Below are 13,150 nucleotides of genomic sequence, written 5' to 3' on the forward strand. Positions count from 1 at the left end.
CTAGGTTTCATATAGTGTCTCAGTGATAATGTAAACAACAAACAAAAACCCAAACAAAACAAACCCTAGGCAAACAAAAAACCCAACAAGAACAATGTGTTTGAAGTAGTACCATAAGTAGTGGAGATGGTGCTCTCAGTTGCTAGCCCCAGAAATGGAATTCTTCATTAGCAAAGAGAAGAGCCCAAGATTTGTAATTGCACAAAAAGGTGCATATATTTAATTGTGGTTTACCATGAAGAAAAGTGTTTAAAGTCCTAGTTTAACAAAAATAAACACAAAGAAAGGTGAAGTATGCAATAAGGTTAGCACACTAGATCTATCACCTAGTCCTTTTCTCAGTACACAAAGCCTTGCTTAGTCTTAATTAGCTTTCCCTCTTCCATCCCACTTCCCTCCCCCATCCCCCATAGCTTCTAACAGCTAGGAAAGCTCAGTTGATCTAAATGAAGTCAAATATTTTACAGAAGTTGTTTCATATTAATAAACTTTATCATTTCAAAGAACTGAAGGTTTATTTTTTAATTTAACCCTCTTAAGGGTTTGTTGTTTTTTTTTCCCCCCTCCAGTTTATCTTTTTAAAGGCACCTCCAGTAACCAACTTCCAGGTTTCACTGGAGCCAAACAGTTGAGCCAAACAGCAGCAGCTGGCCGGGAGCAAGCAGTGCTCAGTCCAGCGTCTCTGCTGAGTGCCGGGGCGCAGGCCGCCTGGCTGGCCGGGCCACCCCACCTCCTCCAGCACGCAGCGCCGGGTCTCAGCTAATGCATCATTCCCATGTCACTTGTTCCAGCGGCACCATGTGACTGGGCCTACGTCCAGGAACACAGCTACTAAATACAGACACTGCCAAGGCACGTCTGAGAACTGCCTCTGCCAGAAAATGAGATGAATAGAAATCTCTTATCCTACCAGTTTTACTGCCTCTGCCTTCCCCCACCTTCTCTTGAACAGAAGAAAGAACTATACACATTGCACATCTGAAGGAGAATTTTGAGCAATAATGCAAGGCAGAATCTGGTATTTATAACACTATACCAGCTCTTGTTGCATTTCAGTGCTGTATGAAAGTACCAACGGATCTCAGACCTTAATATCTCCTACGTAAATGAGCAGGCCAGCACAGACATCACCACCCCACCTTAGGGGCGGTGTCCTGAGGCATGGGTTTGGTTGCCTGCTCTTTCCTGTTCCTTCTCCCTCTTCTGTAAAGCCCTATTTTTTATTATTTTTTTATTAAGAAAAAGTCTGCATGCAGCTTTCAAGCCTCTCTTCAAAAGAGTAGTTTTAGAATATGAAAATATAAAAACATGACTAAGAAACAATATTTATTAGACATAAGTAAATATACATTCATGCCAACTGATACAGAGATATGAACAACAATATTTGATGTTCAACATACTTCCCCACTGATATTTTCTAGTTAGCTGGAAAATATTCCTTTTGCTAAAACACACAAACACCTTCACTCTAAGTCACTAAAACCACCTGCATATTAACAGAAACAATTTTCTTACAGATTTCCTCCACTCCTGCTATGAAAAGGCTACATTCACAAGAGGGCTTTGTAGACTTCAGAGGACATGGCATTCTCTCTCAAACTTCACAGCCAAATAAGTTTAGGGTACTGTCTCCAAATCCCATCCTCGTCCTTGCTCTGAACGTGCACTCCCACCGCACAAGAGAACGCTTCCAAGTGGGGCTAGTGGCAAGTGCTACCCAGGGACCCCACGCCCTTCATCCAACGGAAATTCCTTCAGAAGTGATCAGGTTCAACTAACTCAAAAGTGCATACTCAGCAGTACAATTTCACTAAAAAAAAAAAATATATATTAAGATATCTGGTTCTAGGTGCACCCTCCCAGATTCATAATATATGAAATCAAAGGTGAGCTTTCAATTCTCTCAGAGATTGTAACTGAAAAGTTAGTCTGCAATAATCAGGAAGGGAACAAAAAAAAAGAAACTAATTATGTTGAATATTTATGAAAATTTACTGATTTACCCAACTGGCAAGGATATGGGAAAACACATACACAAGAAGGCATGCTTGAACACCCAAAAGTTGCTATAGCATGAACAAAGTCCATCGCCTCTGTCTAGATGAATGCCAGGAAATCCTGACTTAGATTGAATGAAGTGATAACATGGACGGATATAACGTCAGCTCCGGCATTTTTCACTAGTTATAGCCAAAAATATGTTTTGCTCTTCTTGTTGTTGTTATGATAATTTGTCTATTCCATCCAAAACACTTTCCTTAACCCTCTCTTGCAGGCAGCATGGAAGGTAGCTTTCCAGTAACTAGCACTGCATCTTGAAGGCTTATGTACATTTATTTTCAAGTTTCACTGGAAAGAGAAGGAGGAGCCACGTTTTAGGACCTTGTACAGATGATCAAGGTAATTAAATCACTCATGCCATAAAACCTTCTCAATGAAAAATACTACGCACAAAACCAACCAAACAAACCACAGTCCTGCAGCTGACTGGCACGGGCAAACCTAACTTTGCTGCAAGACACTATGTAAGAGAGTTACATTCTGTTTACCACAAATTGTGTAGGACTTTGAATGTATAAATAGTCATTAAGTTATGAAATAGCCTCCTCCTTCAGGCAGGCCAACCGCTCTAACTACTCACATCGGATTCTAAACATTTTCTCAAAAATACTGGTATTATATTAGACTTAGAAGTTTAGACAGCCAGGTCTATACATAATGACAGTTGACTACACCCAGTAACATGCTACGATTTGGCTGCCAAGTGGCAGTCTGTCAATCATGAAATATAGGACAAAAAAAATAAAAAAAAACAAAGAGCCATTTGCAACATTGTCATGCAACAGGAAAATGCTTCAACATTGAAGATTCAGTGATAGAAAGAAACTAAAATTTCAGTCAGCGAGCTTATATAGCAATTATCTATTTAGAGAAATTAGAACCTTTCCTTCTTGTGAGAAGGTAAGAATTGGTCAAGTTCCTTCAGTGTTTTCTAGAAAAACACTGTATAAGAAAGTCCTTTATAATGGACCTGACTTTCTCCCGAGATGAAGTCTACCAGAGCAGACTCACCAAGAGCCTTCTCAACAATTACAGATTCAGGACAACTTCATTAAAAAACAAACAAAACTCTCATTTTCTTTTGTAGTCAAAACAGGGCCCATGGACACAACTGTAATGAAGTCTATACTCTGGCCAACTTCTAGTGCTTCAGTAATGCAAATGAAAAGCCACTGCTTCTATCATATTTCTAGTTCACATGCCAACACAACATTTCAATACAAATACACAATTATTTCTTTAAGTGGTAAACAAAGTTTAATTCAGAGGTTCAGGTCACCTTTGACATTCCAACCAGGTGTTTTTTTGCTTGAAAACAAAGAAATCAGGCAGATATCGTATCGATGTGTATACAGGTTCATTGAGTCAACTGTTTTGAAAAACCCTTGTCTACTACAAAAATATAATGTTCTGTTCTCATTTTCCTGTCCATTGCATACCTACCCCTGGACCCATTATCCAGTCCAGCTATACATAGGCATTTTACAGTTACCAAGTGCCACCATAAAGTGACAGAAAAAGCTAGTTTTCAAATACGCATTATTTTCCTAATTCCATTCAAAAGCATTCCCAAACATATTCCTGTCCATAAGACTGCACACAGGAACTTCTGAATACAAGTTTAGCACCTGAATTGTTTCTGAACTAAACTGCACTCTGATCTAGTCCACAGTGGATGACTGACTTATATCCTCGAGTCTCCCAAATACTGAAGTCATCAGGTGTTACTCACCAACTCTAGAACTTGGAATTATATGTGAAATCATTTTAGCACTTAGTAAGCATGCTCTATATCCACAGCCAGATGTCACAAATGTCTTTATAATCAGAGAGGGTTAATTTTTCCAACTCTAACTTGATGCAATTTAGAAACTCTTAACAGTTGGTAAGGCAGAGGTTGGCACTCCTGAAACTGTTTCAACCAGCTACCATGTGAGAGCAACCTTCCTGCAGGCTAAAAGCCAAGATCAAGTAAGTGCTCAGATCCATGTCGCTACAGTTGTCTGCCAAGTGAACTGAAGTGGTTACCAACTGCCAGCTCTTTATTCCCACCTTCTCAGCACAGCTGAGGACCAGAACATATGAGCCCTCTGTAACTGTTTCTGCTTAACACAAACTACTGCAAGAGATGGTTATATCACTGACCTTTACATAGACATGACTAAGGAGGGCTCCAACACCCTCTATTCTATCAACACGATCGTGGAAGTGACAAATGTCCAGCAAACAATCAATTCCAGCACAGCATGGGAGAATGCAATAGCATCTCGTACCACTGCAGCCATTTGCCAAGACCAGAGCCTTTAACACCCCCGGGCTAACCCTGCTGCTATACAGCTGGGCCAAGTGGTTTTTGCACCTAACTAGCTTCTTCCTTGTGCCTGCACCGGAGGTCACCAACCTTCCTTTCTGGCAGCTCGACAGGTCTCTGCCCAGCTTGTTTAACCCAGTCACGTTAAACAAGCCAGGACCTCAGAAACAAAAGGCCCATGACCTTTCTTATAGTAAGATTTGTCTTAAAAAAGCACAACCCATTTTAGAGTGCAAGTTAGAGAGCAGAGCGTTAAATGTGAAGATTTTAAAAGGTTATTTTGGAGGAACATGAAAGGAAAGGCAACGAAAGATGACAGATACAAGCACTCAACTGATCAGCAATAGTTGGTCAAGCTCATGTGCCCACACAGGAAAAACAGAAGACATACAAAAATTTGTCTGAATATAACCTAATTTCTTTTAGTTGCAGACTTTACAAAGTTTCCATAACTGTCTTTTCCAGACCTCAGAGGACTTTAAACATTGCAAAGTTATATTAATTTCTGTAAAATGATCCACATTCAGTGAAAGAGTAACAATTTAAGAATGACCTGTTTAGAACTATGTATTCAAGAGTTCGTAGGTCCTTCTCACCGGGGTTTCTGTCAAAAATTATCATCTAATGTGCTCTTCTCCTATCTTCTGTAGCCCTGAAGCCATGGATTCACATACCCAGCCCTAAGTGTTCAGCAATTTCAGGTGTCAGATAATACCCAGATTCAGAATTCAGTGCAAAGACTCTGCACAGAAATCCAGAGCACTGAGTTCATTCAAGCCACTGCCTTCTTTCACAGAAGTCAGTAAACAATAACAATAAAAGCTAAGAGTTATTATTGTAAGAAGCTTCCTGACTTCGTTATAAAATACAAAGTACTAAAGTGTTCAGAGTTCTAATTTGAAAGTGCCAATATCAAATTCAGCCTGTTAGCACCTCTATTAGAAAAGTAAAAAACATTGTCAGTTTGTTTACTTCATACAGCTGATTTTATTAGCACCTGTGAAACTCCACGGAGCACCTTGGAAGAGAAAAGTTGACGTGTATTGTATTGAGGTGAGAACATGCTGCAGAGAAAGCTCCATACTGAGTCAGTAATTGCATCACACACAGCTCAAGTTTCACTTCAGCACAGTCTATGGAAGGAGAGTCATGAGTCAGTTTTAACAGCAGTAAGTGTGATGTAAAGCCCTCATGCCCATTTATCACTACAATTCTACAAGTCTCACCAATATCCAGGAAGCATGCTGACTGACAAAATAGATATTTTGGCTGTTGGTCATGTAAAAACACCCATACTTGTCCTAATTGTAGTGGGGAAGGCACGGGCGCTATTACTGAAACTCCTAAGCTAGTCCTCTCGGTGCCTCAGAAGAATTCTTTGCCTTGCAGTCTGCACAGGAGCGTGTCTTGTGACCTCAATCTTGCATATAAAAATATGACATTGCTATGGCATTCGAGCGACAAATGCATACAAATAGGGCAAATGGAGTGAGACAAGCAAAACGGAGAACCACCTGAGCCTGAAGATTAAGAAACAGAGGCACAGCACACACAGAGATGATTCACGACAGGCAAAGGTGAACAACCACGTCCACGAGTAAGTCAGATCAGTAGTAACCTGACACTATCACAGGAAGCGCATGCAAAGATGCAGACAGATATTTGTTGTCTTCACGAGTACCACCCAATTCAAAGTCCTCCTTTTCTCGCTTACTCTCTCTAGCAAGCCTGTTAACCACCATTCTACAGAATGGCATACCTCATCTTTCACCTAACAAGTGTGCCCATGGAAACCTTCACATTGCAAGTACTGATAATTAGGATAGCGTAACACTCTTACAACCCTTTGTCTAAGTGGCATGCAAGAAAACAGTGTGCTCTTAATCAAGGGTGCACTTAGTAGAAACAACTGTTGATAAATCTAAAACACAACACATGGCTCAAACTGAGTCTTCTCTTCAGAAACCATCCCTGAACACCACTAAGGTGCAAAGTAGGTTACAGAGGAAAGCACACGATTGTTAGTGTCAGAAGGAATACCTAAAGGAACAGGCATGTCACCAAGGTTTGTAGCACACATAGGCAGTATTAGTCCAAAGAATTCTCTTTGCAAAAGAAGTCCTCAGCAGCTTCAATATTACTGAAATGCCAGAACTAGAAATAACTTGCTTTTATGAAAACAATTACTCCATTTTCTAGCCCCTCTGACTCCAGCTATTTTGTCATATCTATTCTCTCTGGGTTTTTAGTTTGCTGTTACTCACTGTTCTGACCAAAGCTACAGCTAAAGGCCACTACCATGCACAGGAACATCTACATCCCACGATGTCAAAGTGGGATGACATCATTATTAAAGATTACAACATTTTTAATCAAACCTCTGCTGCAGAGGTTTCTTTCCTTTCCTCTCAAGTTTTAATAAAGCTATTCTGCTACTTCAACTATGTTTACATAAGAAAGGTTATGAAGTTTACATAAGTTTACATGAAGCCAGCCTCTACTAGCAATAAAGCTTTGCATCAGCTTTTAAAACATTTCTCTAATATTTCAGCTTTTATGAATGAATGTCCACATTTTTCAGCCCCAAGCAGCTCTACTTTCTCACTCACATCAACCCATTTACAACAGACAAGTATGCCCCTACAACATCAGCATCATTGCTTTAGATTGTAGTGCATTCTGCTTGAAGTTGTGCTACCAAAGGAAGGTAGCTCCAAGGCTTTCTGTTGCTACTATTCCCGAAATCACTTTCTGCTGAGCATAGTATGTGGCAGAGTACTCACCTACAGAGTTTTGGACATGTAAACAGGAAAAGTACCCTAAGAATAAGGAATTCAAGCATCTACTATCCAACTGTGCATCAATTTAAGAGTCAGGTGTGTAGGAAATACACTACTAGCTGGTTATGCCACATAGTAAGTTACTTGTAAATCAGAAATAAGGTAACTCACTGGCAAATCCAATTTGATCAGTCGGGCAAGGATGCATCTTTTTTCATAGAATTAAATTAAATAACCAAGGTACATCCACCCGTCTGAGAACATCAGTAGCTTACGCATTTCTACACAGGTTTTTAGCCATCTGTGGCAAAAAAAAAAAGAAAAAAGGGATGTCTTCTTGCAACTTTAAGAGAAAATGAGAGTTAGCCTCAGAGCACAGCTAGAGGAAACCAAGAGGTTGTTCAGTGACAGAAGTGTGTAGGGGAGGGGAAAAAATCAAACAACTTAAGGAGAATGGTCTTGGTTCCTGCAAAGCTCAAAAGCCAAAGGACTCAGGGGTTTGTTTGTTTTCCTCCAAAACAGCCGAAGGCTGGAAGTGTGGTTTCCATGTCAAAAGACCATACTTTCAATCATTTCCTCTCTAAGCTGTCTTCTTGAGTGAGACTGTAATAAATCTCTTTCTGCAGAACTTAATCTTTAGCTCTCATTACTGAGGGGAGGCTAATGCCAGAGCAGAGGTATAACACTGCACCTTAAGGATCACCTTCATCTCTCAGTGAAGAGGTATGTGGCTCAGACCTGCTGTTTAACCTTCCCTGCCCACATGCTCAGATCTGGCCCTGGGCTGCATTGCCCTTCCTACAGCACATAAAAAAGTGATTTCTTCCAAATGTTTTTTGAAGAGTTTACAGCCAGATGTTTAATGATATTTCTATGCATGAAGATGTACATGGGTGCTCAGTAGCGTTATTCCTGTGTGGATGTCTACAAAGCTGCAACGCACTCAAGAGAAACCCAATTAGGCTACAAGAATTTACTGAGGAGTGCTTCATTTTAACAAAGATATAAGAAACTGACATGCAAGCAGACTCAAAGCTCACTACAGCTTTCTTTCCTTTTTCAGAAGGTGGAACATTGTGAGGCTGGTAATAAATGGTGTGAAATAACGCTTAGCGAGTAGGATCTCACCAAGCATTTCAGTGCTATGACCAAAGGAATTACTAGTATCAGCTGCCAAACAAATGATCTCATATACCAAAGCTAACAAACTGTTACCAGATAGATATCCTGCAGTTACAACATGACATCCGCTCCATTATAGACACCAGAAGGAGCAGCTGATACTTAAAGCTGAAGAAACAGCCTGTTTGCAAGTTTCAGACACAGCTGAAATAACACAACCTTTTATTTTTAATAGAATCCACGTAAAATGAAATTATTCCCTGTTTTACAACATTCCTTCATTAAACATATCAATATCATATCAAAGAAATTTCATCAGAGGTTGTAATCCAGAAATTACACATTCAGCAGTGAAAGCAGCCTTTCAAGAACTCCAAGGCATTTCTTTTCGTTCTTACATCCCTGGATATAGGTACTTCATTTAAAAAAAGCTATCAAAGACTGAAATTAGTGTGAAACCTTAGCCCTCTATTTAAGGAAAATATCAATCTTTCATGTTGGAAAGTACAGAAAAGCACTGATGTGAAATCTCATTCTAGAATCAGGTAAACACAATTACAGAGGAACTGCTATAAATTTAAATACAATCAAACTACCTGCAACCCATATCCATTTCCTTAAAGCCATTCCTCAATGCCTTACTCAAATATATGCTTAGCACTTGAGACATTCTAGTCTTGAAATACTACACGCTTATAAAATACTCTATTTAATCCCTAAAATTTGAAATTCATGGGGAGTAGGACACTTGCTTTCTGCTGAGCACATGAGCCTGGTAGCACTCAAAAAAGCTGTACAAACTACTCTAAATCAATCTTGTAAGGGAAGTAAGAAATAGCAGAGGAATTTAGCCACATAAATACACATTTCTCACACACAAAGTAATTAGGATTTCCTCAGAGTATTAGAGGTTTAAAAGAAATATACTGAACCCCAGTTACTGAAATGTCTGTTGAAATGTGTGTGTATATATACATATATTTTTATGTATGCATCATACACATATATGCACAAACACATATATAGATACTTTTAGTTAAGGGAAGCAAAAAGAAGTAGTAACGGAAACCTGAAGCAGAAGATCTGTGTACAGAACTGCTTAGAACAAATACAATATAATGTCACTAATACCCATCTGTTCTCCAGCTGGTTTATAATTTCTTTTTTAAAAAAATAATTAAGATATTCTACAATTCTAACTACTACCCTTCTACCACTTCATACTTCCATTATTTTGAAGAGAAAGCCAGGCCAGTAGAAAGTCCTACTATCCTAATAGCTCTATATTAACATCTTCACCTCATGTTTACTTTCTCCTCACCCAGCAAGAAAGGGTTGTGTCTACATGGACGTGTAGTACAGCCCAACAGGGCCCGATCCACAGAGCAAATTAATTGGTGTTAAGGATCTGACACCCACACCAGACATGTTCTTGGGTTTTACTTTTAACCAGCTGTAGCCTGGTCCCAGGGACTGAATGCCCATTAGTGGTTGGAGCACACTCTCTAATTTCATTCATTCCAACCGGAATCCAGTTTACGCACCGAAGCCACTTGACTACATGAGCCTAAGTGGAGACAATTGAGAGGTTTTCTTTAAAAGAGCACTCCGGATCCAAATTAAGATGTTAATGCTCATGCACCCAAGAAACCATTTCCTGTGGCTCCACATTCAGCTATAGGCATCATGTCTCCCTTTGAGGCTGTGCCAGCTCATCCTGGTAAGCAGCATGGACCTTGTAGCTTGCTGTTTTTTCTTCAGAGCCAAAGAGAAGAAGCAGCACTGACATTTGGTCAAGCTTCAGCTCTCATTAAAGAAGAGGGAGCAGCAGAACAAGCACACACAGTACTTGTTAGAGGCAAATCTCAAGCCTGGTCGATGGCTCTCTGCAACAGAACTTCTCCTGATGTTCCCAAGAAGACTAAAAAATGCACAACTTCCTAACAACATACTAGAAAAGGGAATAAAACTAACTACAGTCCTTAAACGTATAGGCTTGCCATTAGAACAGAAAACGATCCTGCCACTTTGCCCCTAACAGGGGCCAGCAGCATATGCTTAACAGAGAAGCCACCAAAGGATTAAGTCTTCCCTTTTACTTAGGTCCAATCACATCTCTCCATTCAAACAGAGATTACTGTTCAACAGAAAGTCTATTAAAAACGCTGTAGTAGAGCTTCTAAGACCCAGTAAGTATGCTCCTGCAGGGCATCAACAGATCACTAGAAAGAAAAAGCATTGCAGCACATTTAGAAGTCATAAGGAAGAAGCTTAATGCAATATTAACTGGCAAAAAAACCCCCACCCCACATGCAAAATGCTTCAAATAATTTTATTAAATTTAAATTTGCCAAAAACTAATCAGATAGCAGGGGAATGGGGGAAAATAGGGGATAAAAAGGGTGATGGGTACCTATAATAGTATTTTAATGATAACACATTTTGTTTGAAGTGTCACATCATTTAAATGTTATTCAAACTGAAAACTGAATGTGGAATATCTTACCCAAGGAATGGGAAGAAGAAAACAAATACAAACCCTAACCTCACAAAATACTCCAGATGGAGCAATCTTACTGATTTTAATGGGGGGAACACTGTGCAAGGAATCTGCCTTCATGGAGATCCTCAATGAATCCAATCACCTTAAAACTAGAACTAACAGTATTGGTCTCTGATAGAGAGTACTTGGTAAGATTTTCAGTACAAGGCAAAATAATTAGTTATTAGTTAGTCGGGAATTGTCACTCAGTTTAAATGTGGAAAATATATTTGTTTTCTTTCAAATTAAAGGAGATATTTAATTCGTAAGGTGAATAAGCGCTACATAAAGTAACTACCAAGTATAGCATACGGACTTCACAGCCTCCCAAAATTCACAAGCCCTGTTCTCTGATATGAATGCAGAACCAGTACTGTGTCCTACCGCTTTCAAAGGAACCACCTTATAACCCAGATACCCTAATGCCATTTTGATGTCACTCCATTTTTCACCACAGCCTTGCAACTTTGGCCACGCACACAGCCGTGGCCCACACAGACCATCTTTGAAATCATAATGGCTCCGTGATTGTGACCTTTCATGCCTGGTACTATGGCACTTTGTGGATTAAGATATTTTCCACCCCTCTCCCTTACTATTCTTAATAGTTTTATCAGCGAGAGCCCAGATTCCAATTCAATCCTGTATACTATCTGATCACAAGACCAGTCAACTCATGCCGAACAGAAAAAAGACACAGAGCTTACCGGACATGCATGTGATGCTCACCAGGACCAGTTTGGTCTTGTAAGCAGAACAGATGCTGAAAGTAACAAAGCTCCAAACCACCAGCCTGAGCAAAATACTGTCCCCGAGGGTTTAGAAAACAGTAATAATTCAATATTATGTAAAGATTACATATTCAAGCCCTGAAGTAGCAATAGCTACTAAATCTCACCTTTGAGGGTTTGCGGTCTCACAAGCAGAGAGAGCAGTGAAAGGTACCTAATGCTCAGTGGGTCACCAGACTATGCACGTGTATCTAGGTCACAACAATTAAGCCATTTTCTGATTTTCCTGTGCTGATGAGACCCGAACACGAGTTATCACAGCAATCACATACAAACGCAAGGAAAGAGGCGGCCTGGCGCCTCTCCCCCGGCGTTGCCGAGGGGGCCGGGCGGTGAGCGCCCCACGGTTCCCGAGCGTGCCACTTCCAACTCGGATATAAAATGGCTGAGAGATCCAACGACAGGGAAAGGCGGGAGAAGAGCCACCCCGGCGCAGCGGTGTCTCCCGCCGCCCCCCGTCCGGCCGGGGGTGCCCCCTCCCCGCGGGCCGCTCCTCCCAGCCCCTGCGGAAACTTCGCAGAGGGGGAACCCCGAGGGGGGCTGCGGCACACCTGCGCTGCGGCCCCGGGCTGCGATGCTCTCGCTCCCTGCCGGCCTCTCCGCCACCTCCCCCGCCGCCTGGCCGCCCCCCGGGGGCCCATGTGGAGCCGGCTCCGGCGAGCCCGGACCCGCCCTGCCCCCGCCGCTCACCTGAAGGCGGGCCCCTCCCCCGGAGCCCGGCCGTGGGGGGCCGCCGCGATGCCGCCCCTTTTGTTGAAGAGCTTCTGGAGCAGGGTGGGGGCCATGCTGCCGCCCTGCCCCTGCCACCGCCCCGCCCGGCGGCGGCCCCACCGCGCCTCTCGCAGAGGCTCAGCGGGCGGCAAGCGGCGGCGGCGGCGGCAGCATCCCCGCCGCCGCGGAGCCGCCCAGCATTGCGCGCAGGCGAGGCGAGGGGAGCGCCGGCCCGTTCAGCCGCGCCGCGTCGCTCCCGGCGGCCGCCCGTCACCTGACCGAGGGGCCGGGGCCGAGCCCGACCGCCCGGCGGCGCTGACAGCTGCCTCCCGCCCGCCGGACAGGGCACGGCACGGCACGGCGCCAGCAGCCGGGCGACGGGGACGGGGACGCGAAGGCGCCGCGCCCCTCAAGCGTTCCCCATTGGCTGCGCGGCGCTCCCTGCCCCGCCCCCCAGCACGTGGTAAGGCGGTGGAGGCAGGCTTAAAGGGCCACGGGCCTGCCCCGCGCTGGGCGGTGGCCGTTGGGGACCTGGCGGGGGGCGGGGCAGAGGGGCGTGGGCTTCCGCGTGGGCTTCGGCAGCCTGTGGGCCCGTGGGGGTGTGCAGCTACACACGGTGCGGGTGTATCGGCACGCGTATTGTACCTATGTTACAGAGACGTAGTAATAAGCATGTGCATGTATATTTCTAATGTGTATTTCACAATACGTTTCCCTGTCTATAGGTTTATGTGTGCGTACGCACACGCGTACACACGCCTCCCCTGTATACGCACACGTGCAAATCACGTATTTGTGATTTACAGCCACATTTGTGGGCGCTGAAGCA

General features: G+C 42.9%; 1 protein-coding gene across 3 annotated transcripts in view; it reads right to left on the bottom strand.

Moving 5' to 3' along the window:
* FNIP2 (folliculin interacting protein 2) overlaps positions 1-12,722 on the bottom strand; it is a 52,125-nt gene extending 39,403 nt beyond the window's left edge. For 2 of the 3 annotated variants that reach the window (XM_054823695.1, XM_054823693.1), the window contains exon 1: positions 12,301-12,722. In XM_054823695.1, coding sequence (XP_054679670.1) covers positions 12,301-12,395 — 95 coding nt within the window. In that variant the 5' untranslated portion in view covers positions 12,396-12,722. Of the gene's footprint in view, positions 1-11,717; positions 11,740-12,300 lie in introns of those variants that run through there. The other variant, XM_054823696.1, reaches the window with a different exon arrangement.
* Positions 12,723-13,150: the final 428 nt, after the last annotated feature.

Source organism: Grus americana, chromosome 4, assembly GCF_028858705.1.
Source record: "Grus americana isolate bGruAme1 chromosome 4, bGruAme1.mat, whole genome shotgun sequence".
NCBI classification, from domain to species: domain Eukaryota; kingdom Metazoa; phylum Chordata; class Aves; order Gruiformes; family Gruidae; genus Grus; species Grus americana.